This window comes from Aquila chrysaetos, chromosome 20 (genome assembly GCF_900496995.4).
Source record: "Aquila chrysaetos chrysaetos chromosome 20, bAquChr1.4, whole genome shotgun sequence".
NCBI classification, from domain to species: domain Eukaryota; kingdom Metazoa; phylum Chordata; class Aves; order Accipitriformes; family Accipitridae; genus Aquila; species Aquila chrysaetos.
The window spans coordinates 25,051,444-25,078,137 of NC_044023.1; the positions used below are offsets into that span (position 1 = coordinate 25,051,444).

At 37.2% G+C, this 26,694-nt stretch overlaps 2 protein-coding genes and 1 long non-coding RNA gene across 11 annotated transcripts in view; 1 reads left to right on the forward strand and 2 right to left on the reverse strand.

Annotated features, from left to right (window-relative positions):
• Positions 1-423: 423 nt before the first annotated feature.
• Positions 424-2,063, reverse strand: MRPS25 (mitochondrial ribosomal protein S25). Its single transcript, XM_030043789.2, has 4 exons — positions 1,816-2,063; positions 1,580-1,686; positions 1,042-1,129; positions 424-807 (listed from the first exon to the last, which is right to left on the reverse strand). Exons 1-4 carry the CDS (start codon positions 1,947-1,949, stop codon positions 615-617), a joined length of 522 nt encoding a protein of 173 aa, XP_029899649.1. The 5' UTR covers positions 1,950-2,063; the 3' UTR covers positions 424-614.
• A 271-nt stretch (positions 2,064-2,334) lies between these two features.
• Positions 2,335-8,594, forward strand: LOC115353820. Its single transcript, XR_003927711.1, has 2 exons — positions 2,335-2,576; positions 7,697-8,594. It is a non-coding gene; the product is annotated as an uncharacterized LOC115353820 (long non-coding RNA).
• A 2,627-nt stretch (positions 8,595-11,221) lies between these two features.
• Positions 11,222-26,694, reverse strand: part of NR2C2 (nuclear receptor subfamily 2 group C member 2) — a 41,812-nt gene continuing 26,339 nt past the window's right edge. For all 9 annotated transcript variants that reach the window (XM_041118710.1, XM_030043891.2, XM_030043886.2 and 6 more), the window contains 8 exons: positions 25,614-25,707; positions 25,058-25,191; positions 23,235-23,412; positions 22,096-22,217; positions 21,407-21,546; positions 17,838-17,975; positions 16,187-16,292; positions 11,222-13,977 (listed from right to left, as the gene is read on the reverse strand). In XM_041118710.1, the coding sequence (XP_040974644.1) occupies positions 13,803-13,977; positions 16,187-16,292; positions 17,838-17,975; positions 21,407-21,546; positions 22,096-22,217; positions 23,235-23,412; positions 25,058-25,191; positions 25,614-25,707 (1,087 nt within the window). In that variant the 3' untranslated portion in view covers positions 11,222-13,802. The remainder of the gene's footprint in view (positions 13,978-16,186; positions 16,293-17,837; positions 17,976-21,406; positions 21,547-22,095; positions 22,218-23,234; positions 23,413-25,057; positions 25,192-25,613; positions 25,708-26,694) is intronic.

Below are 26,694 nucleotides of genomic sequence, written 5' to 3' on the forward strand. Positions count from 1 at the left end.
TTTACTGCTGATATTCTTGCCTTGATCAGTGCTTCTCAGAGCTGCAGTATCAACTGCAAAAGTTGTATCTTGTTGCAAGTGAGACTTTTAACTGTTTCTGAGTGGTAACTAAATAAATAAAATTCTGCATGTAGTTTGAGCCTGGGGTTACGTTATCATTTGGCTGTCTTCAGTTAGTACAAGATGGAAATCAGCAGAAACACTTTTACACCACTTTCTACAAATTGTGGAATTCTGTGCTGCTTCTAAGATAAATTAACTTTTTAGTCTAGTCTATGCCAAAGCAAACATGATTATTTTTGCCATAACCTTACACATGCAGGCACGAGTAGGAAAGGGGCCCTAGTCATTGTTTTCCTTGTTCTGTTTTCCTTTTACGCAGTGTTGACTGTTAATGCTTTGTAAAACTGGCACCAAAAGCGCTGGGTTTTCAACTTTTATTTGTTTTTCACTTTAATTATTCTAGTTGTAGCTGTAAGAAGACTTAGGAGGCAAGGTTGTCTGTATTGTATGAACTTGCTCGTTCCTGTCTCCAGGAGCTGTTAGCTCTTCTCTCTCACTGAAGTACCTTGATCATCCAGCCCTGAGGAAGAACAACTCCATGACTTGAGACATCAGGCTGATGCTTCATTCTTCATAGCAGCTTTATATTTTCCCCTCATCTCTTTGGGTAGTGGCACAAAAGCAGGGCAGGGAACTTGGCCTTCAATTTCACACATGCATTCTCGCAGATGATACTTCTTGGGCCCAAAAGTTGCTGGATGTGATAGTTTTTTCCTTTCTCTTTCCTCTTTTTCAAGTGTTTCTCTAGAAAAGAGATCTGTTTGTTACTAGCAGAAGCCTGAATGGCAATGTTTCCTTTACCTTCCCTGGACCCAAGTTACCAGAAAGATGGATTTACAGTTACTAGCTTGTGGACTTTACCTAGCTCATGTTTTTCTGGAAGAAGTTGTATTTCCTTCTCTATACCGAACAAAAGTATGCAGGGATAGTATTATGATGTGTGCTAGACTGTACGTTAGCTTATTAAGTGTTACTTACTTGCTTTTCCCCAAGATTTTTTTAATGTGCTCAGTTATCTCTTTGTTGGTTTTATCTTCCACATCCACCAAAACTTGTTCTCCGTTGTCTGTCAAAAAAGATTTGTCATAGTATATCAAATGGTACCTCTTCCCTACTGCATGCTGTTTCACGGTAGCTGCAAAAAGTGTTTAAACACGGAAACCGAAGACATCTACTTCTCTCCTATGGTTGATGTACACTGCAATGTTTCAACAGAAAAAGCAAAGCCTTCATCTAGGGTACCCCTAGGACAGCTGGCAGAAGTGAGAGGCAGCGGAGGTGAGCGCAGGCTCTTTGCTAACATGTCACTAAACAAGCACCGTCCCTCCCTCCCACATCGCAGGCCCAGGCGCGGAGGCCGAGTTCGAATGACAGACATGCGGATCAAACCACGCTTCCAGCGTGAAAACCGTCGCTGCGCTGATGCCTCCTGCAGATGGATCTGCGCGGGGGAAGCCCCCCCCTCGGGCCTCAGGGCGGGAAAGGGGGGCAGGCCCGGCTCACCGGCGGCACCTACCCAGGTAGAAGCGGAGGAAGGGCGAGGGGGTCATGTTCCGGAACAGCATGATCTGCACCCAGGGGTTCTTGTACTGGATCTGGGGGATGTTGAAAAACACAAACTTTCTGGAAAGGAGGAGAAGAAAAACACACAAACGCACGTCGAGATGTCTCTGAGGGAGGTGCAGCCCCCCCCCCCCGCAAGCCGAGATGTCTGTGAGGAAGGCGCAGACCCCGCCGCGCCCCCGCGCTCACCTCGCCCCCTCGCTCAGCTCTCCCGCCGTGTTGTAGTTCACCGTCATCACCTTCACCGAGCTCTTGAAGATAACGTCGCCCTGGCCGAGGTACTGCAGCGTCCGCCTGATGGGGAACCGGCCTTTCATCGGCATGGCGGCGGCCCGGGCCCACCTCGACTCCGCCGCCGGGCGGAAATGGCGGGAGGCGCCGCCCCGCGCCTAGAGCGGCGGGAGCCGCAGTTCCCTCAGCAGCCGCGCGGCTCCGCGGGCGGCGCCAGGGCGGTGAGGCAGAGCCTCCGTCTGCCAGCCGCGGCGGGCCCGGCCGCGGCGGGGGCCGGGGTGGGGGCGGGCGGCTCTGCCGGCGGCGACGGCAGCAGCTGGCGGGGAGGAAGGTGCTGCTTCACCTGCAGGCGACGGCGGCTGCGCAGGTCCCCCCGCTGTTTCTCCCGCTCTCTTAAAGAAAGAGCTGCGTTCGGTTCAAAGACGTTGCGCAAGGCCAGAGGTCTTTTCCACCAGTATTTCGCGGTTTACCCGAGAAGCTGCATTCTGCAGACTGGCAACCGCTTTGTGGCTACTGGAAGCGTGCGTGTTCTCGAGAAGGCTGCCCCGGTCCGAGGCAGCGCTCCCCGGCGGCGCAGCGGAGCCCGGGCCCGGGCGTCCCCCGGCTGCGACCTGCCAGAGCCGCTCCTGGCTCCTGTCCCAAAGAGTGAATTGGGCTGACGGGCGTAATAAAAGGAAGCCAAAACCACCCCAACCCAAATCGACTGGGCGGCAAAGATGGTAAGAAAGGGTGGAATTAAAAGTAAGGTACACGCAGGTCTCGTCTTGTGACAGCTAAAGCGGGAGAAATAACTACTTAGTTTAAGGGAAGTAGAAGAGTTGGAAGAGGAACTAAAACATAAAGAAAGGGCTGCAACTCTCCCTGGGGAAAAAAAAATCACATGCATTTTTTTACTTCTTTTTTGTTGTTTCCCTTTGTAGTAACATCACACCTTGATGCAGATTAGATTTCTGAAACACGCTATTGGCAAGGAGTTTCCTTTTTCATTATTACTTTCATTTAAGCAGCTAAAGAAACACAAAAAGCAACACAATTGAATACATTACTTGGCATGGCATGAATGACTGTACGTTTTTCTCTGTAACAAGCCAGACAGCTCTGTCAAATGCAAAAAATGCATTTTGTGCTCAAGAAAAATTGGTCTGACTATGCACGAGTTCATGCCACAGGATACATAAATGCTCTGAAACATTTCCTACATGAAATTCTGTCAATGCACACTAATCTTGACTAGTGATACCCCTCTGAGCTCCTGTCGTTTCTTTTCTAGATGCTCTAGAGTAGCAAATTGAATGCTCTGCCTTTTCAAACTTCAAAACTAGGCAACAAAAACTGCTTCACAGTAGGCATCTAAATGAAAAAGGACTTTTTTTACTTTTACATCCATGTTTTTCTTGTAGACACCGGGACTTGACAACTGAAACCTCAAGTCATATTAATCCTCATTTCTGCTAAGTGAAACTTCTCTAAGAAGTAAGTTAAGTTGCATATTTCTAATAGCAGCAACAAGAAATGAAGTTAACTATCTATCTTCTCTATATAAATGTGTGGTGCATCTCAACCATGTTATATATAAAATGGAGAATGCATTTACTGTTTGGAATGGAGTCCAAGTTCATCACCTCTGTTATAAAGTGTGTGTGAAGGGAACTAAAACAAGACCTAATGCATCACCTTAATTTAAAACCTGGGGAACAGGAAGGAGCTACCAGATAAAAGTAAACATAAAGCATTGTCTATTAATAGCTAACTATCTAGCTCCTCAAAAAAAAAAAAAAAAAAAAAAAAAAAAAGGAGAAAAACAGAAGGCTAAAGAAGATGAATTAAAACCTCCTCCTTCTCCTTCTCCTAGAAGTAGCTCCCTGGTGTCAGTAAGGTTCATGGGATTTATCTTCTGTCTTAGGCCCAGTTAAATCACTCATAACATAATCACTATAGTGAAGGGAAAATACTGTTTCTCCCTGAAAGACAGTAAATTATGCATTTAGCTTAGACACCTAATGTTTAAGAAGAAATTAAGTGAACTTAAAAATAAAACTCAAGCATGCATTTATATTTGTAATTCACTTTAATGGTATAAACCTCATTTAGGTAGTAGTATTAAGCCACAACAATAAAATGCCACATTTAAACAGCATTTAATAAAATGCATAAGCTAAACCATGCACTGCAATACTCTATATACAAACACAACAATGCAAGTTCCTCTTCATGACTGAAGACATTGATTAGATATAAAATTCAGATTAAAAAAAGAACATGCTATTATTTTTAAATGCTATCACACATAACAATGCTGATTTCACAAAAGAAGCTGTAAGAAATTAACTTCTGCAAGGTTTTTAACTTGAGATTAAAATATAATAACATAAACAATAGTTTTCTAAATTACAACGAACAGAGACTTCCAGAAAATATTCCAAGGAATTAAAAGGAGATGATTCCTTTTATAAAAATTTGCTATTTTTGTAGGTGCTCAGAACTCCCTGGTATGCCAAACAGATACAACACTTACACAATGTGCAGTTTTTCAGTTATGAAACTGTTTGAATACTGGCTTGCAGTGTATTTTGGAGTACAGATTAATTATTAAAAATATTCCCACATTTAATGTTAATTCCATGTATGAGAAATCTAACATATATGCTAAGTAACATGTTTTCTTCTTAAAGAATGTCCTTTTTATTTGAAATTTATTCAGTCCTACTTTTAACCCACAATCATCAAAAATATTTTAAAATGGACCTGTGCCTTACTATCATTTATCTAAGATCATTAAAAAATGTACAAGCAGCCACTTTTTCAGAGCTCTTAGATACTTGGCAATAGGTGTGCTTCTCAGACTTTTGCTTTCTGTGATCAAATAGAGAAAGCTGATTTCACATTCCACAGTTTCCATAGAGTATTACTACAGAGCCTTTATTGCCACTTAAATTTGGGCGCATTTTGTCCTTCAGAATACAAGCAATTCAAACGTGTATGTAAAACAAGTTCACAATTTTAAAATACGCTCTTTTTTCTAAATTCACAGTTGAATTTTTAAACAGATCCTGATCAATACCTCAACTGGCTTCCTAATCTTTAAAAATGTTACTGCAGTACAATGACTTAATAGACATTCAGGTTTCCATTCAGCCTTTAAAGAGGAAAGCAAACGTTATTCAAACAGCACTGATTGTCAAGATACCAATGAAGGACCATCTGTCACAGGAATTCCTGACATTAATTTAAATAATTTTCCTGCTGGAAATCTCAAAAATAAGGTTTGAAATGTTAAAATGGATGTTTTACAGATTTTTTCTGTATTTGAAACAAAAGCTTATAAACGCTTACTAAACAATATAGCGAGAAACAGAGAACATTCTTAGCATTTTCCATAGCGAAGACTTTACAAGCAGAGGGCCTGACTCCGAAAGAGACTTGTGTTTTACTTTAAGCATGCAAGAAGCTCACTTTATTTTCATTGGTGTCTGCTCATCTGCTTAAACATACACAAGTCTTTGCCACATTGAGTACAAAAGGTGGAAATAAATGCCCAGAAAATTCCGCTTCACCTTTTTAATATGACAGAAACAAGACTTGCTGAACTACTCCCCTACATGGTGTGTGAAATTCTTTAAAAAAACAAAGTTAAGAGAATTACTTTCGCAGAAGGCTTCCTTTGTAACTTAAGTCATCAGAAGGGAAAAGGAACAAGAACTACTTATATTTTGATAATTTAAATGTTTGAATACTCCCTATGAGTAATAAATTGTCTTACTGCAAGTCTCACTTCATAAATGCTCCATGTGCCCAGCTCCCATGTGAAAAATGGAAACTTCACACACACAGAGTGCAAGATCTGTGCAAATTACAGTTTCAGGAAAGGACAGAACGTGAAAATGGACATCAGCCTGACAACTAAATGAACTAACCAGCTTTGTTTAGTTTAAGCTAGACAATAAAGAGAATAACTTTGGAAAGTGAATATACAATTGAAATGCATCATGAAAATCCTAAATAAGTCTTGATGCTTGCTAACAAACTAACTGCAATCTCCCTCTTATTTAATTACCACTGTAACAGAAATGTTGTTTCATTGAACAAAGTACATAGTCTTTGTTTAACTAACGGTTTGGTTTCATGTTATCATTATGGCAATATGAGTATTGATTTTTTTAAACCACATCCATTGCATGCTGTTCTGTGTGCTACAGTTCAATGATGAAGGGCAACTTGTTTTTCTTCCAATTAGCCACTGCTGAAGACTTAAAAAAATCAATCCCTTACCAAGTTTCACTGCAAAATAAAACTTTACCAAAAAGTCTCTCAGAAGGCTGAAGGAGAATGAGTATGTATTGAAAAAAGGGAAGTATTTTCTATGACTGTAATTATTTATTTATTTAACCATTTATTTTTAACAGACATTACATGTTCAATTACCTATTCACTGGCAGACTTCTACACGTCAAATAAGAAAAGGTAAAGGGAGTAATGTAAAAGCCAGAAAATTCATGGAATATATTTGTCAGTTCTGAACAGAAAATACTAAATTCAGGCTGGGTTTAGAAAAAGGTGCAAAGCTCTGAAATTCATGAGGATTCACCTGCTTAAGCAAGGCTTAGTTTGGGCTAAGAAATGAAAACTAGGAAGCTCTGGATTAGCAAATGAATGAAAAGCTTTAACATATAGAATGATATGAATACATGGCTACATATCTGTACATATATACATACACTACACACTTTCTTTACACTGTACATAATATATTTAGACAGATAAGTATAAACATATACATTCATACACACATACATACAACTATGTACATACGCATTAGCTGCTCGTGTTTTAGAATTGAACATGCAGAAATGCACAATGGTGGGAGGCACAAAATAAAGATGTGTAAAAATCTATCAAAACCTTTAAAAAGAAGGAAGATGGGCATGAATTTAACAATAATAAGCCATTTTCAAAGCATTCATGTAACTCAGAGGATAAAACAGGCTGTGGGAATTATGGAACATTATGACAGTATTATCTGTGATGAACTTAGCATGACTTCACAACAAAAAGCTCAATAAGGTAATTCTGGGGTTTGATGTTTTCCAAGTCTAATATATTTAGACTTAGAGCATTTAAACTTTATGAAGAATTTTACTTTAACTTGCAACCTCAGTATAAATTATGTTCTAATTTTTTTTTTTCACAAATAATTTCCCATATAATGTTGATAACGTTGACTGCAGCAGAAGTAGGGTTGTAGCATTATCTAACAAGAGGGGTTATGGCATTTTTCATCAAACAATAAACCTGAACTTAGTTCAGGAGAATTTATTGTTAAAATGACTCAGCAACTTTAGAATTAAACGGTGCAAAAAGTAAATGTTTTCATTTTCTCCCCTTTGCCATGCCCTCTTGGTAATTTTTCATATAAAGCTGGTTTTTAAACTAATTTTCTGTCATTCAAGATCCAGTAGATGCTGGCAATTGTCCTTCCTCTACCCCTTACTCTCCTCTATAGGATAAACATGGCCTCATTTTGTTGATTCTCCCTGGATATATGGAGTCATTAGGACTGCAGACATTGTGTGCTGCTCTCACAGCAGGCCCATGCTTATCATCAGAGCAAACCACCACAGCAGCTGTTCTGTTGATGTATTTATGGCAAGCAAGGCAAACTGCTGGGACAGATGGGAGTCTACTTCTTGTTTACCTGGTATTTCTGCTTTTTCTCTTATGGGCAAGAGTAGATGAAAAAGAACCAACCTACCCTGCTTTTGCATTCTGAAGAGTAACTGAAGGAGAGGAGAGGGATTTCAAATAGAAAATCAACATTAAAATTTTTTTTTTCTTCTTTCAGGGTGATATCATCCTGTAGGTATTTGCACCTGTGTAAGTCTGATTGACCTGCCAGTTCTACTGTTCACACCACCCAATTCAAACATGGTCCCTGACTGGTGCTGTTATTGCAGAAAGCTGCTTTGATCACTGCTGCTTTGGCCGTATCCTCAGCCCGATAATTTCCAGTTCCCTTTTCCTGTATAAACTGTATTCCTGATACCCTTGCTACTGATGCTATTCGGTGCTTTTTAAAATTACCCCTTACTAATTAAACAGCAGGTAATCAGGGAAGAACCCTAACTACCCTCTTAATTTTAATGGTCAGGAAAATGTACTGACATCTTCAGCATCTTGGATGAAATCGTTCAGGAACCTGTGAACGTCCTGTGTACTATAAACAACAATGAAAACACTGAAGTGTTCTACAGTGTCTACCAAAGAAGAGTCAGGAAACTGGTTTTGCCTGGAAGCTTCAGCCCTGACTTGTTTTCCTGTCACACCTCAGAATATGCCCTTTGCCAAAGGGTACTATAATGATAATGCAGAGCCAGCTGTATTCTGCACAGAAATCTTGAGTCAGTGCTATTCACTGGAGGCATTACGGCTGCCCTGAGGGCCAAGTGCTTCAGATGATGGTAAAAAGAGACTTGGTAAATGATACCAAGTAATCAGTGGTGACCAACAATAGTTTCTTGCCCCAGAGTGCTCTGAAAACTAAGCCTCCTTAATAATCAAACATTTTAAGGCAGCTAAAAGAAAGGCTTGTATGATCTCTTTGAAGGATCTCTCCTTGGAGATTATTTTTTCCTTTTCTACCAGTTTCATGCCAGAGTAACATCACTGGTACCAAAAGCATTGTATCTAATTTACAAGCAATGTAAGTAGGCAGAGAAAGATGTCTTTTGCACATGGTCTTAGTTCTGCATCTCTTCAGTAAATGTAAGTAAATGAAGGGAAGAAAAGTAGTATACCTTCTTGCCCTTGTCACAAATGCAGTAAAAATCATTATTACAAAGCTGGCCCAAAATGCTCCTACAGAGTTATTGATCATTGTTCTTTTTATCTGCAAGATTCAAATCCAGTTCCTTCTGAAAAGAACTGGAAAACAAATGAAGCACATGGAGAATGGACATTATTGCCTCATTATCACTCCCTGCATGCCCCAGTTTCAGTCAGCACAGAATTCAAACATTTGTCTCAATGAATTACTATCAATACATACATGCACTCAAGTGCAGATAGATCTAACCACGTAGTTTATCACTGTATTTCTACAGTTAAAATATTTTCATTTCAAGAGCAGCAGAAACAGGACCTGAAAAATGCTGGAAAGAGTGAATTTTAGGCACTAAGCAGAGCTTCAGCAAGATGTCACTTTTCTTAGAATCACTTTCAGACTGTGGTCCTTTGAGTCCTAGTTCTGTAAACACAAGTTTGGCATTGGAATTTGGCCTTTATGAAAACAAGCTATTTCCATACTTAAAAATCAAGAAATAGCTTTTCAATATTTGTTACAATAATAAAAAACTGTCCTGTCCCATATTCATAAGCAAAAGTCTGCACTTGCAAAGAAGAAACAAAATTAAACTAATTTAAAAGTAAAGCTAGTAGGATTAGCCTGTTAGGATCTTCTAGTTACTGGCAGGGGGATGAAACAAACCTCAGAAATGACAAGAGCTGCATCAGCATTGTATTTTCTGCAGAGATAGTTTGAAACTTGCTAGAGTCTGCAGCTGTACTGTGTACACTGTTCTACCTTCCTTATGTTAGTGGCCTGAAAGCCAAATCACCAGAAGAGGCCAAAAATAATGTCAAAGGTTAACACAGAGCAAGAATAACTTTGTGAGGCCCATTTTCCTTAGATGTACCTTTTTCTGTTGCTACCAAGCAACACCTGAAGTGTTGGCAGAAAGAATCCCTTCATCAGTTCTATGCCTCTTGAACATCTGTCTTCTATTGATGGACATAAAAGGAAAAAAAGATTTCTTTGAATGAGCTAAAATAGCTTCACTGCTAGATTACACCTAGATCACTGATAGATTAGCAGCTTCACTGCTTGATACACCAGAGGGTCGTACTGCCATTGAGAGGTACCTCAACAGGATGGAAAAATGGGCTGAAGGGAACCTCATGAAGATCAAAAAGGGGAAGCACAAAGTTCTGCCCCTGGAGAGGAACAACCCCAGGCACTAATATATGCTGGGGGCCACCCAGCTGGAAAGCAGCTTGGCAGAACAGGACCTGGGTGTCCTGGTGGACACCAAGCTGAACACAAGCCAGCAACGTCCCCTTGCCGCAATGAAGGCTAATGGTATCCTGGGCTGCATTAGGCAAAGCGTCGCCAGCAGGTCGAGGGAGGGGATCCTTCCCCTCTACTCGGCACTGGTGAGGCCACACCTGGAGTGCTGTGTCCAGTGCTGGGCTCCTCAGTACAAGAGAGACATGGAAACTTTGGAAAGAGTCCAATGAAGGGCCACAAAGATGATGAAGGGACTGGAACATCTCTCCTGTGAAGAAAGGCTGAGGCAGCTGGGACTGTTCAGCCTGCAGAAGAGAAGGCTCAGAGTACGGGGAGATCTCATCAATGGATATAAATACCTGAAGGGAGGGTACAAAGAAGATGGAGCCAGGCTCTTCTCAGTGGTGCCCAGTGACAGGACCAGAGGCAGTGGGCACAAACTGAAACACGGGAGGTTCCCTCAAACATCGGGAAACACTTTTTCACTCTGAGGATGACCGAGTACTGGCACAGGTTGCCCCCGGAGGTTGTGGAGTCTCCATCCTTGGAGATATTCAAAAGCTGCCTGGACATGGACCTGGGCAGCTGGCTCTAGGTGGCCCTGCCTGAGCAGGGGGGTTGGACCAGATACCTCCAGAGGTCCCTTCCAACCTCAACCAGTCTGTGATACTGTAATTACACTTGAAATTTAGTGCAAAGGAGCCCTACTGCACTGGAGAAGATGGTTTATAGTTTTATATGGCAGTGTTTTAAGTGATTCCTTTCAGTGTCTCTCCATCACATGCCAAATCTTTGGCTCATTTTTATGACAGCCCTTGAGCAGCATGTAAGAAAGAAGTGTTAGGTTATTCATCACATCTCTCTTCTTATTTATAGCTAATATTCAAATATGCAAAACATTTTAGATTCTGAATATTTCTTAAGCTCTATGATCTACCATCTACCATCCAAATTTCTACAATCCAAACTGTTAGTCTTGGAATCAAAATAGTGTATAGTTAGAGAAAGTACTTTTTGTTAATGGCATAAAGACTAAATTAGCTTGGTTCTGACTAATGCAAGCCAGCAAATCATGCAGATGATGCTACACAAAGAGAGACTTTATAGCCTTTAGGTGGTAATATCAGAATCTGAAGTATGGAACTGGTCCATGTAATCTATTAAATGCATGCACAATAAATAAACCCTAGATATGGATTGCATTGTTGTTACTTCATTTACACAAATTAATAATTTATCCCTAAAGTCCAGGGAACTATCTGCTGAGTAAGTGACTACCAGAGATGAATCAAGGATATCATTATGTGGCCTTGCATTTGTAGGGAGTGTAGTTTATTTGTAAACAGAGTTGCATGATATTTACCATTTTGATTTACAAATGTAATACAATGCATACATTTTAAGTTCTATTTCATGCAAACCTTCTGTTCCCAAAAAACTGTAGTGGCTTTATTTTGTTTCCTGAACTGTTATGCTTACAGCACAAGTAAGAAAAAATAGGAAAACAAGTTTTTGCACAGAAAATGGGGCTTTTTTACTTGAAAAATTGGAAGTGGAAATGATGTTTGTCATGAAAAAGCCAGCTGGTGTATATTCATATCTGGGGAAAAAAGATTCCAATGGCTAGTTTTTGTGCTAAGGAATATTTCATTTGTCATTAATAATGCTTACTTATCTGCTTAAATGATTTTTACAAAATACCGAAAGCAAATTAAACTGCATAATCTTTTTTGCAATGAAAAATATCACAATAGGTCAATGCATACTGCTTTTAGAACAACAATGACATAACCCAATAAAATCTTAAATTTTAACAAAAATGGCCACAACTCTTTCCAAGGTAGCTACTTCTTCTGAAGTTGTTAATATCACAATTAATTTTTAAGTTGTATACCCTTAAAACAGGGACTTTGCATCAGAAGTGCTGACACAATCACATAAAAAGGTACACTGCAATAAAACAGCTAGTACAAAATTCTGCATCCAGTTGACTTAACATTCATAGTGCAGACCTTCCATCACATTAAAAATATGACAATTTCATTTGCTATAGCAAAAGCCAAGAGAAATGAAAGTGTGATATTACAAATCTCTGCATGTATATGGGACTCTTTGTAACACACTTTTGAGAAGAGAAGATTCTGAATGCTGTGTAACAATGGTAACTGTAGAAGACTTTAATGCATCCAGAAGCTAAAATTAAATACCCTTCCATGTCACAATGAGTGCTACAAATGTGAGCCCCCTAATGAGAATGAAGTATACCAGGTTAGGACTTTTTATTACATCAGAAGCCTCATCTAGAACTACTTACGGTCTTTTGGCTATAATTCAGACCCTTAAAAAAAGACACAAACACCAACCTGGTTAGTGTTTCTAAATAAATCTCAGTAACAGAAGAAAAACAAAAGTGCTGAACTTATCATAAGATTTTTGCCACATAAAAATACACAAGTAGAAAATGCCTCTACCATACAAATAATTAAAATAATTGATGCGTCTAATGAGCCAGGATCAGATGAAGGTATTAATTGCCATAACTTTTTTTAAAACTTTGATTGTTTTAAATATTTAATGTCAATGATAATAAATTATACTAAAATGAAAGCAATGCTAGCTGCTAATAGCCAATGCTAGAAAACATGTTGATGGCTCATCACTCTAGACAATTAAAAAGTAGTTAATTTTCATGGTATATCAGTCATTAACTGCAATTGTACATGACTGAATGTAAATCCTAACTATTTCAGTTTCAAACTGAGTCATAGGAAGGTTGAGAGCACTGCAAAACTGGGAGTGCTCAGTCAGGGAAGGGGAGGGAGGGGGGAAGAAATAAAGTAAGACAGCTTTGTAATATACTCTTGCTGACAGCCAGAGGTTCTACACATTTCAGGTTTTAAATTGTACCTTTGGCTGGATGATGAGGGTGTTTAGGAGTAGAGAGGGAAGGAGTAAATTTGGAAATACAAAGAGCATGCTCAAAGAGCATCACACAGCTCTACTTGAAAATGACTGTTCTTCCAGTTAATGACTGATTTTCCCCACAATCAAAAGGCTTACTATTAGAATAACATTTGTCATGACTGCATTGGTCTGAACAGAAACTTTAAGGAACCTGAATATTTCATCATTACTGTGGCAAGAAACACATTTTTTTCTCCTAGTTTGGGTAATTCCCATAGCATGTAATAGTCACTATGACTGCATTGTACTGTGAATTACAACTGCATTAATTTAATAGTATAGTTTCATATAATGTGGGTATCTAATTCAAGAATCCACATTAATATTTCATGCATAACATAAGAGCAAGTGACTTTTTGTAGAATAAATGATTGTCTCCTGTAGCATTCTACATTTTCACAGAAATCACTAGCATTTGGACTAAGGACATATGCAATTTTTTTCATTTTCCATACTCATAAGCAGGATGTTGATGATGTCACTTTGACAAGAAGTGCTTACAAAGTGCTAGTATTATACCCTGGCATTTATTAGATATTAACTCCAAGGATATTTTTAAATATATACATACTGTTCTTTTTACTTTTAAAGTAATTTTATTACTAATCTCTGATATTATAAAACTCTATTTTTAACCACTGATAATTTCTAAATACAAAGCATGTGAAAAGTATGTTCAGTAATCCATAGCCTTTTAAATGAAAGGCATCAAAAATATTTCTTGTGGCAGAAAAGATCCTATAGCAGGTCTTTTAATAGCTGCTTAAATTTTGTCAATGTCAGCAAACAGACAAGGAGAAATCTGACAGGAAACTGGTAACAAGTTGGAAATATTTCTACATACCAAAATGCTATTCTTTTAACTTCATAATTGTATGTTTTTACAAAAATTACTTTGATCCATCAAATTGTGTTGTTCCTACTACGCAGACGTGCCAGTTATTTGACCATTATATTCTGCTGTTTCCATTTTGAGAATGTAGGGGATTATGCTGTCAATGGGAACATTTCCAATGAGACCAGTAAAAAATAGTTCCTCGGTAATGCTAGAGCTCATCAGCCTAAGTGCTGGCAGGCGAACTAGAATCCGGGCTAGCCTGAAAAAGAATTTCAGTGGATTATAAATACATATAATACCAGTTTAAAATACTTTGTGGCTAAAGAGCTGGATCTGTTTTTACTATTACCATAACTCATGAATGGGAGTAAAGAGGCAATTAAAGCTAATTGAGCTACCATAAAAAGAATGGTTACTTTTCTAACCTGCAAGTGAAATGAAAAGCCACCGTCTTTCTTTGTGGTTTTCCAATGAAAAGGACATATTAATGCCCTTTGTAGATATAATGTGGATGTACAAACACACAATTCTCCTGGTCTGCTTTTGAAATTCCCAGCTCTGGAACCACTTCATAATTTAGAACAACGCTGAGACTATATAATATTCATACTGACTAGTGAGGACATTTGCACAATTTTAAGAGTAAAACGCTTAATTAAAATTTAAACCAAAACCAGCATCGTCCTCAGTTGCCTAGCAACTTAATGACAAACCAGATAGCAAGAATGGGACTGGATATATATAAAAGGAAATAAGAGAATCTGCTTCTGATGAGAAAAGGAATTTGGAGGGATGTGCTGTTACCCATACATATTGCCAAATGCCATGGTTTTTTAAGTACCAGGATGTTAACAGACATCTAATATAATGAAGTGATCGTATCGAATTTCTGGAGTTTCAACGCATTTGAAATTTAGGACAGTGATGAAAGCATATCTGCTGTGTTTATATGGCAGATGTACATCACAAATGCCAAAATGAATAGATATCCTGAACCAGAGCCATGTAATAGCAAACCTTAGGCAGCGCTGAACACAGGCCCCTGGAAAATGCTTGAGTATCTGTGGAGAAAATATGTAAGATCCATTCTGCTAATATATCATATCTTGTAAACTTTAGGGGAAAATTGCAAAAAGATTCAAGCTACACTGCTGTTTTTGTGAAAATTATAACACTTGTGCTTCTATCTCAATTTGTGCCAGCATTCAGTTGCTTAGAAATAATCAGATTTGTACTCTAAACTTATCTATGGGTGAGCATAGGGATATAGACAATATCAGTTAAAATACAGGACATTGTTTCGGAAAAGTAACTCTGATTTTCTTCCTTCAGCCACTATTAAGAGAATTAAGTCTATGGAACAAATTCTGTATTTCTTTTTATGGCAGATATCCAGCTCTCACGCATCAAACCAGAATAACTGAATTGCACACAGAAGAAGAATGTGGGATTTGAGGATATTTCTGAAGCAGAGAATCCCATCTTCACTGCACCTAACTGGGAATACTGATGCCCTTTCTGTTGCCCGACACAGTGTTAAGTCTGTAAGATCAGTGCAGAAACCAGCTTCTGAGATGGGAGAAGCTCTCTCTTTTACGGGCTTTTTTCTTATTTGTTTTGTTTTGTTTTTTAAAGTTACACTACCCTCAGATGTTGCTTAAATGTATGGGATTGCATGCTTCTTTACATGGGGATACCTTTCACAGTAAAAGAGAACATGTTCTAGGATATATTGATAGACAGAAGTTAGAAATTCCCTTGTAGTACAGAGAATCATTGTGTTGATGAAATTTAAAATAGTTTTGAAGATTATTAGAAAACAGGACAATTATTTCTAGCAAGTAAGGAACAGGAACAGTTAAGAGATGAAAAAACAAGTTAGATACTTTGAAAGAGAAGTCCTTGGAAATTAAAAAAACCCAAAGGACGTGGGAATTTCTTGTAAACAGAAGCTGAAGAGTTGGTTCTCCATGTGCAATCCTTATTCTTCCAAGGTTTATAAACTGAGTTTTAATACTTTTCTGCACATGTAACTTGACAAACATTTAAAGGATGATAATCACCTTTTATTATCCCAAAGCCTCTGACAACTAACTTGAAAAAGGAGGCAGTTTGAATTAAAGTTTGATGGAGTAGAGGCAGTTATTCTTGAGACTTCTAATAAAGTAAGTCTGTTTACTTTTCTAAACATAGCAATGAGACTCTCAAAAAAAAACCCCAAACTAAAAAAAAAAATAACAGAAAGTACTCAAGTTTAATTTACATGGAAGAAGCTAGACAGCTATTCTTGCTTCTACCTGTCTTTAAACAAACCTGTTTGCTTTTATGAACAAGGTTCTAGTTCTTTCTCATCAACAGTCAAAAAAGAACAGATGTCAAAAAGGAAATTTTTACATCAATGATGTTATTTCGTACTTTTGCCAGCTATAGCCCACAACATTACTTTGGGTACTACAGACAATAAATACCTATAAGTATCTTCTGGATAGGTTTTTTGTACATAGTCCTGCAATTCCATCTGTGCCTTCTCCTGGAATTTTTCTATTTGGGTTGAACTGGTCAGACCAGGGTGATCTAAAGAAACAAAACATTTCTGTATGTCGATTGTTTCCCTATACATTGTGAAATATATGTAGTTATAAGATTCTTGCATTTAATTTCATTTAAATATTTCTCTTGTATTGTGATGTTTAACATGTTAGCTGTATAAAGGAAACCACCCAATCGAACATTTGCTTCCTGGCTTCAGAAGTAGCTTGCTCACTTTTCTCTCTATAGCTGTGTGTATCCACAAGAAAGTGGAAAAAGATTAAGCCTGTAGGTATGTACCAGGCAATGACACTCCTAGCTTATGTTTCTAACCTTGCATTTGTTAAAGTGTTTGCCTCTGTGATTTTGACTCACTATGCTGACTGAGCAGTATCTAGGGTTGTTTTCTTGACAGATCAATTTCTTGACCTTCCTGAGTCTGTCTCATGTTTTAATTCCAGCTGGCTCAGCTCCTCAAAGACAGTCACATGATCAGAAAAAAACAGAAAATACCACATATATGACTATGCCCAAGTATCTTCTGTGTTGTGTTCAAACTGCTCTTCCCTTGAAACGGGACAGAGCTAGCTTGAGTTTGGAGAATTTCTTGGTCCTCCAACTTGAATAAAAACCCTAATAAACCTAACCCTAATGGTACAATCCGCAAAAAAATTTCAAAAGCAAATTTCAGGACACCAATAGCTTCTAATTAAAGTAAGTTTTATTACAAAGAGAAAAATAGTATCAGTGCAAACCCCTCCTGCCCCAAACCTGATAACAAGATACTCCTTTTCTTTGTACTTTGTTAAATTCAACATGGTAAATGCCTTTGAATGAAAGTAAATTATTTACATTTATGAGCAAGATTTTCCCTTTCACTCAGCCTGTCAGCAGTTTTAAATTAACCTTTCTGTGTCCTAGGAACATTTCTCCACCTTTACTGAAGGGACTGTCACTTCCCATTTCTTTCATGTCCTTACCTTATCATTCCAGAAAATCTTAAGTGTCTTCTTTGAGTAAATCCTCATATCTCATAAACAATGTTGATGATGCTTTAGTTGTCTGCTGTCATTTTTTTGGTAACAAATGGAAGACAGCCTGTTTACATTTAGTTTTGGAGATTTTGTTGAAGTTCCATATAAAATACGGTGGTATTTCTGCTCATATTTCATTGATCCCTCTTATGAGTGTATTAAAAATACTAAAATTGAAGCCAATTTCTTTTTGTCACTTTGAGGATGTAGTTCCTCTAATCCTTCCTGCCATTTACTTCACTAATATTGCTAGTGCACATCCCAGATGAATTTATTACTCATAGATTCTCAGCTGAAGGTAATTGAGAATCTAGTCTTCTAAGGTGGATGTACAGGAAATACCTGATATATTGGAACTGTAAATAACATGGTATGTTGCTCCAAAGTTATTTTCAAAACACATATTGTTTGTGATAAATCATTATGGAACAAACATTTTATCTGCACCTTAACAGATCAGTCTCATCACAAGACATTAGTCTCATTAAAAAAACTGCTAAAACATTAACATATGAATGCTTATTATTTAAAAAGATACGGTTACTAAATTCCTTACCAGGGCTAAAGAGGACTATAGCTTTAAGGTATGCATATTCATATCCATCAATATCAAGCTTGGCCATGCTGTTACAGAACTCCTGAAGTTTCCAGATGTGTTCCATGACTTGCTTTATTCTGTCTCCAGAAAGTTTATCTACAAAAAGATATTGCTTACTATTTCATGTGAGCTCAACTACATCTGATATATTAACTGATATCCTTTTATAAAACAAGTGAAGTGGCATTTTAAATTCTTTTGTGTCATTTGCTATCTTAAAACCACTTAACATATAAGGATAGCCTGAATGATTATGGAAGTGAAGATTTATAAAGCTGAGTCAGACACAGGGCTAGCAAACAGAATGTTAACTCTTTTGCATAATTTTGCCAGTACAGCATAATCTGCAACACCAACCTTATTCCAGTGTTGTACTGTTCTGAGCAGAGACTCTCAAATTATGGTGAATTATTCCTCAAATGGCTAGATTGATTCCAGGAATGAACAGAAGCACAAAACAAATGCTATCACGCAATCATAGTTTTAAATTCAAACAGTATTGAGTTAGCTTTTCCAGAAGTGAATGCAAGAGCAGTAATGACAGTGCTACTTTTTCCTCTATCTGTACTTTTAGAAGTGAATTTTTCATTTACTGTGGTAAATAGGCTTTCTTCCTTCTGATGGGGTAAATTCACTCAAATACATGTACACAGATTCTTGCATTGTTTGAAACATCACGTTCCTTCTGTTGGCTTCATTTTTTTTTTAAATGTTGATTTAAAAAAAAAATCTTATATTATTTGTGGATAAGTTACAACTGAGTGGCATTAGCTGCTCAGCTAGCAAGGGAGAGATTTCTATTTTGGTAAACGTACCTTCTCTCTGACTGCATATCTGCAGACTAGTCAAAGAATGAAAACCTTAGAGATTACATTAAGATAAATCTTTGAATATATAAGTACTCTTATCAAACTTCAGAGATAAGTCAATTCACAAGGGATAAAACTCTTTCTTGGGAAACACATTAGAATAATTTTATTCCAGTCATATCTCTAATGCTAATAATTCATATAATTATAACTGAAATATTTTACCTTTGTCTGTACAGCTAATAGTGTATATCATTGCTTAGACCTGTGTGCCTTAAACTGAATCTTTGATGTAATTTATGATTATTTTACATATTTTCTGGAACTGCAATAAAAAGATTGAACAGAAGAAACAATTTTTGCACAATGTCCTGAAATAAGAATGAAAGCATAATCTACATTTCTAAAATACAGGAATTGTGATACAAGTTTTTAGTTACTCAAGATGGATCAAGATAGACATAATGTAACATTTTTATTTCTATATTAAGTGGGAAATGATGGTGTAGAAATACTCAGGAAAAGTGAACTTGAATTCCAGAGTTTCCAAATAGCCTCATCACTAAAATGCTTCCTAGATAAAGTTCTGAAATTTCTTCACTTTGTTTTGAATTTTAAAGTTATAATATACAATATAATATGATAACTTTGCAGAATAGATAAATAAAACAAATCATCAACAAATCATAATAAAACAAATCATCCTCTTTTCTTGGCCAGTCTCAGGTAACACAGTATGACTGGAAGTACAGGTTGTAGAACAAATTTATTTTTTTCTTTTTTGAGACATGCGAACAGAAGTGGAGCCAGCTTAAGACTGTAATAGCCCCACCACTTGCTCCTCCACAAAGTCATTGCCTGGGGCGTAGGTGGAATAGACAGCTCTATTTATTCTGACAGATATAATTAAAAGCCTAATGTTGTGCAGAACATACAATGTGCATGTTTTCCCATTGGTATCTGAAAACTCTCGCATCTCTGTGCAGGAAAGGAGTATCAGTTTGATGTATTTTGAGGGCTGTCTAGGCTCTCTTAAATTACAAAAAAAAAGAAAAAAACCCACCCTGTATTCATTATGAAAGCATACTGTCCATTTAAGAATCAAATTTCTGTCTAACTTACTTTATCATAATGAAGGTAATAAAGTAGATTAAAACAAATGTACTTTACTAGGACTGAAGGATATTAAACATTTTTTTTCAGATTATCTACTTCTGTACATTTTATAGTTCTACAATCAAGTTTTACTCTCTTCAGTTGTCCTGGTTTCAGCTGGAATAAAGTTGATTTCCTTCTAAGTAGCTGGTATAGTGCTGTGTTTTGGATTTAGGATGAGAATAATGCTGATAACATACTGATGCTTTAGCTGTTGCTAAGCAATGTTTATACCAAGTCAAGGACTTTTCAGCTTCTCATACTGCCCTGCCAGCGGAGGCTGGGGGTGCACAAGAAGTTGGGAGGGGACACACCCAGGACAGCTGACCCAAATGAGCCAAAGGGGTATTCCATACCATATGATGTCATACCCAGTATATAAACTGGGGGGAGTTGGCTGGGGGCACCGTGGCTCTGGGATTGGCTGGGCATTGGTCAGTGGGTGGTGAGCAATTGTATTGTGCATCACTTGTTTTATACATTCTATTATTATTATTATTATCCCTTCCTTTTCTGTCCTGTTAAACTGTCTTTATCTCAACCCACAAGTTTTACTTCTTTTTTTTTCTTGTTTTCTCCTCCATCCCACTGGGTGGGGGCAGCAAGCAAGCGGCTGTGTGGTGCTTAATTGCCAGCTGGGGTTAAAGCACAACATCAGTAAAAGCCTATTTTCTAATTTTTGCTGTGTGCACAATAATGGCACCACAAAAATCATCAAACAATTTGGTACCAAATAGTATCCTGTAACTACTTTTAACTCACATTTAAATTTAAGCTAGATTTCATGTAATATGCTGTGTTTGCACAGTTGAAAGCTGCTAGTATTGTTTTTTCCTCCTATTAAAGACGGAATGTTATTTTCACGCTAATCAATTGTATTGATTGGGAGCATCCTTAAAGAAAAGAATGAAAAAAAGCAACGATAACAGATTATCATCCATTCTAGATACAGTCATCACTATCAACAGGCCAACACTGAATTAAAAAATAAAATTACATATATCTTCTTGTTGTTTAATGCTTCAGAAGGTACTTCAAAATACATTAATCATTACTGCATTATAGCAGTATCCAAAACCATTATACTTGCAAGAATATTCTTGTTGTGATACTTGGCAAATGCTGTAGTTTTATACTGTAAAGAGGAGAAGGAAAGTTCTGGAAGGAAAAAAAACTGGTGTGGTTTGAAAGAAGACATCATTATTCCAAGAGGAAAAAAAAAATTACATCTGGATGGAAGGAAAACTCTGTGAGCACACCCAACTTTAGGAGGTACTTGTCTTTATACTGCCAGTCAGATATAGAAGACAGGAGAATACGTTCCCCAGCCTTATCCCCATTTCTTCTATGGACACTTCTATCCCACAGAGATCTCACAGTGCAACAAAAGTTGTAGATCACGAGAAGAAAGGTAATTATGCAAGAGAAGGCTTCTCCTTCCCCTGGATCCTGGGGAACAATTCTGCCACCGATTAGGAAAAATCTTGTGAGAAATGTTATACAAATGCCCCTGTAGTGTTCAGAGGACTGAACACGTACAAGAATCACAAACTGAAAACATACCTTCCTGTATGCTGTTCTGGAGATGGTTGACAATAGCTGCTAGGATAGTAGACAGACTCATTACCTGTGCACACTGTGCCAGGCCTAAGGTAAACAGCTCGTTCCAGCACGCACGCACAAGGCTTGTATTACAGTCCTGCCTATAAACAACAGAAAATCAAACAACAGAAAATCAAACAACTGTAGGTAGTTTTCATATCAGGTTGGTATTACCCTATGTGTAATTATGTTAATTGTAACAATTAATTATGTTAATTATAACAATTAATAATAAGGATTAATGTATTGCAAACCGCTTTACTAAAAGGCATATATTAGCCAATTACAAGTATTTTAAAAAAGCAAAAAGAAGCAATAGGCTGACTACAGGAAACCATTTCAGGTTATCTGTAAAATGGTGCTCACCAGTTCTTCACCAAGATATATTTCTACAAATTAAGTGCTTGCTTTTGATTTGGCTTTAGCTTCTGTAACTGCAGTAACATCAGATACTGTAGTTATCCCCTCCTCTGCCATCTTCTATTTTATTCTTCAAAAAGGAGACTATTGCATAGTCTTCACACATTTTAAAGAATTCATTAAAAATTAAACAATATTGTAATTTAAAAATTCAAAATAGCTGAAAAGTGTTCAGATCAGTGCTTAAATTCATTAGAAAGCGAACCGTTCAACAGAATATATCCATTTACCCAAGAGCTTGAAATGCAGGTATGGACCTAGCCCAGTGCATAGAGAGGAAAAGTAGTCGTGATGCTGACTCACAGATGTAGTGTACATTAAGGTACTCCGGCATTGGACTGGGCATTGTCAGCTGCAAAAAATAAAAGTACAGCACAATATATATAGTTCAGACATAAAGCAGTTCTTATTATCGATGAAATAACCAGTGAAAACATTCAAACTACTCTCACAGTCTGTCATAAGCAACTGTGTGACAAGAAATTGCCAAAGGAAAACTGTACTAAATAACTCATTACTACTGGCAAGGAATGCAAAATGGGAATAGGAGACAAGAAATTATGTGGGAGAGAGCTCAAATGTTTCCTTTCAAAATGTTTTAATATTCATTTAATAATAATTAAATCTATAAATTTCATTGGTCTGTGGAGTGTTGGCTAGCATCACAGTGCTATAAAAGATCTTTTAAAACAAGATCTTTAAAAGCAAAATAAAATCTAAGTATCTAAAATAGGAAAGTCAAGTAATATGAATCTACAATCACAAAACACCATTAATGGGAATAAGCAGGTTATGATAAAAGTTTGACTACATTAAGTATTACTTATTTCAGTAATGATCTTTGTATTTCTTGAAACAGTGAAATTTGATTACAGCAAGATGAACACCCTTATTGTTTCTCGCACACAGTTTATCAACACATGTGTGTGTTTGTATTCCGTTGAAGCTGAAGCATCTCTAAAATGCAAGACCTTTTTCAATGGTCTAACCATAAGCATCTAAGAAGGCACTGTAACCTCTCTATATGAAGGAGCCTTTTAGTTGAAGGTTTTACACTATCTAGTATTATAAATTAATTAAGCAAGACATCATACTATATGGATGATATGAAAAATGATTATCAACAACATTTGAAAGTGAAATAAATTTTAAAGCATCCTTCTGTCTATGAAAACATCTTATGAAATAACATCTATACTCTCGAGATACAGCATGCAAGAGTGAAAATTGTATTAGAAGCTTTGTAACAGCAGATGTTATCCTAGATTATATTGCCAAAACTAAATAGAAGATTAAAGAAAACATAGTAAACTAATTTTCGTTTATATCATAAGTGTTTGTTTAGTAAGCCATTTAAAGAAGCACATACCTTAAATGTGACATGTGTATCTGTAAGTAGGGGTCCTTCCACTTCAATAATTGGTGTTGACTGATCTCTACTGATTACATGAATATTCCCTCCTCCTGTAGGATCCATCCCATCTGCCAAGTTATGAGCTGCTGTACCATCTGTGGTATTAAGTGCTTTAGCCAAAGTATCAAATGCCCTGAAAAAAAAAAAAAAAAGTAATAAACAATGAAAGAGTGCTTCCTTACACCTTAAAAAAATTCATAGTAGTAGTCAAATTAAACGCTATAAAGTATTTCCGCTTAGAGGTAACATATACAGGAACTGTTCATGCTAAGACACAAGGTCAGAGATTTCATTACAACCTGGCCCCTCTGTACTGTTTGGACATTAATAAAAGGAATAGATCTGCCCATGTATTACTGGTAAAAGATCTCCGCTGTAAGGGGGGAACTTTCTACTACTGTAAATCCTGCTCTAATAGTTTTATGCTAGTATATGTACTAGTGAAGGGGTCTCTTGCACTTACCATTCACTATCCCCTCCTTCTCACCTTGGAATGTTTAACAGATTATGTGAGGATTATAGACCAGATGCACCCTGGAGAACACCCTGCAGTCCCTGTCCTTCATGTCCAATTTCTTGGAACAGTGGAGGATAGTGTGATTCTCTTCTAGACAACATGCCTGAATTTCCTTTCCCTTAAGATGAGACATGGCCAGGCACTCCTGATCTCATAGTACAGACAGAGCCTTAGAAACCTTATGACAGTAATAGAAGAGAGACTGGTCCCTGGACTCCTTTATACTCAAGCTGTAGCTGGACCATTGCCAAAATAAGGCAGTGTAAATTCCCTTCTTATGATAACAGAGCTTAGATTTAAACAAGAATTTTGTGCTCCATTTCATACTAGTGGACAGTATTATGGTATAGTGCTGTTTTGCAAGTATTTTTGTCAAGAAGTTTTGGGGAGGAATTTTGTGGGGGTTTTTTGTGCTTTAAAGAAAGAGTACAAGGTTGACATAAGTTGAAGTTGCAGTGTCAAGTATTTTAAATACCAGTTCACTCACTTGAAGAGTTTAAATAAAAGACTTAAGAGCCTGAAGTTAAGCTCCTCTTTAAAATCTTCTACTTGAGAAAGAATGGACAGTTTTGACGCCAAGTATTTTTCTTATTTCACTATACTGCCAATTTATGTTGTCCTTCAAACCCCCCCCCCCCCCCAAAATCCAAACAAAAGCCCCACCAAAAACCCCAACCATAAAAATCTCAAGCTCTGCTGGAAATTTTAGGAATCTATGTTTCTTTTTCCAATTTTTCTCATTAATAAAGACAACAAAGACTTCAACCTCTTTCTAAACATTAAAAAAAAAAAAAAGTTTATTAATCTTAGTTTAACTACATTTTCCTTACATTACCAGCAGGTATTATGGCAGCACAATCTCAAAAAGAAATCCACAGTAATACAGACTGCTAAAGAGCAGAGCTAAGGGCATAAGCATTGTGCAGGAGAAGCTTCCATATAACAAGCCTATCAAATAAAACAGTACCAAAGTGTTGCTATTCTCAGAGTCTCTCAAGGTCACAAACTAGTCATTTAATATTTTTCTGAGTATGAAATCTGGTCTAGCTTCAGAACACTACATTTATAACACAGGACACAGTTCTTCACAAGAGGACAACAGCCAAACCTGGATTTCTAAAGAATTGTTTTTGTGCTTCAAAGTTGGGGGCAATCTCTACTGTGTTTGTCGTCACAATGCCAAATTACTCCAATGAATGAGTGTAAGTACACACCACACAGAATACAAATTGCTAAATAAGATGCAAATATAAATGCATACCGTGTAATCTCACTTGCGGATTGCTCTTCTTGTTGAACTTCAGAAGTATCTCCATTATTTAGTGACTCACTAAGATTAGCAAGAGATGTTACAACATTTGCTAGTGTTCCTAAAGCACCTTGGCTTGTTTCAGCCTAAAAAGGAAGAACCATATTAGTAGATCAAAATGATAGGTGGTGTATCATACATAAATTTTTCCCATTTTTAATCTTTGTGTTCTTTTTCCCTTATGTACCTTTCTCTTCCTCCTGAACACCTACAGGAAGAACAGTGGCTCACAATGATCTTTAAATCCTATTGTAATCATCAATCCTAGCCCCAGCTGACATATCATGTGGGGAACTACCTGTGGCTTACCTTTTGCAGAAATATGCCCATGAAAAGAAATCGTGTTCCTTTTGATCAGCTTATTACCTCCATTCATGCAGATCTTCAGACTTACCCCAACCTTATCTTCTCAAGAGCAAGAATTATTTGTGTCTATGTACATGTACATAGCTAAAATAATCTGAGCAAATTAATATATATGTTCAGAACTTAACTGAAAGAATTATACCTTGGAGTCAGCAGCTAGGAGGACTGTACCATCATCCCTGATCAAAGGCTGCTGAATATTCACAAGCATTCCTGGATCAAGAAGACCTGCTGACCTGTGCAAAAGCATAAGGCATCTGACAATCAACAGTATTTTACATTAATCAGAAGAATGTGTAACAACTTATGGCAGAATAAAAAGGATTACCAAGTTTTAAATTAACAATTTAAAGAAGCTCAGAGTTTATTCATCAGGGTTTAAGTCTTTCTGAAACAGTTTCCAAAAACTAGCTTGAAAGACAGAAAGACTGGAATATGTTCTCCTTTCCTGTGCAAAAGCAATGACAACTTCCCAAATAGATATCCTCTCATTTGCTTTTTATGCTGGTTTATTCTGTTATAAGGGTTGTTGTCTTCTCATGCTCTCAGAAGTCACTTAATAGCTGTAGAGTTAGACATTAGACTTTGGAGGAAGGCATAACTGTGCATTCTAAGTTAGACAATGGACAGCACTGAAGAAAAAAGTTATGTCAAGAAAAGATATTTTACATTCCAAAATACAGTCATAAACAGTCATATAATTAAGGTCTGCATAAAATCTCTGCTGCCTTTACTTCTGCTACTTTTTGACCAACCATCCTTTGCCTTTGCTGTATCTAATTTAGGGAGACAGTGGGAAGTCTTACAGTCAGCAAGGATAAACTTATTTGTTACTTATGTAACACTCCAAGTCTGCATAACCCAATACAAATGCACACAGGACAGGTTCAGGCTGCAGGGGATTTATAGTTTAAGGAGTCTAACAACTAACATTGTGAACTACCACAGGCAGTAAATTGTTACGAATCCTACATAAATAAGTCACACTTAATGACTATTAATACTGTTTATAGGACTGTAAGGGATCTGTAGCACAAGGAAATCTCAAAGAAGCAAATGTGTCCGTGAGCAGTACTTTTGAACAATCTGACTTGCAAATGTGAACACTGAAAAATTATTATCCAAAAAAACTGTAGCCCAATCTTCCTAACTGCAGTGTCATTTGTTCAACAAAGAATATATATATATATCTATAAAAACTGAATATTGAGATCCAATATCTT

Bases quoted from the DNA above. Each gene is read 5' to 3' on its own strand.
- MRPS25 (XM_030043789.2), bottom strand. From the start codon at position 1,949: ATGCCGATGAAAGGCCGGTTCCCCATCAGGCGGACGCTGCAGTACCTC. The intron at 1,130-1,579 runs GTAGGTGCCGCC...CTTTTTTGACAG, and splicing joins CTTCCTCCGCTTCTACCTGG to ACAACGGAGAACAAGTTTTG. The intron at 808-1,041 runs GTAAGTAACACT...TCTCTTTTCTAG, and splicing joins AAAATCTTGGGGAAAAGCAA to AGAAACACTTGAAAAAGAGG.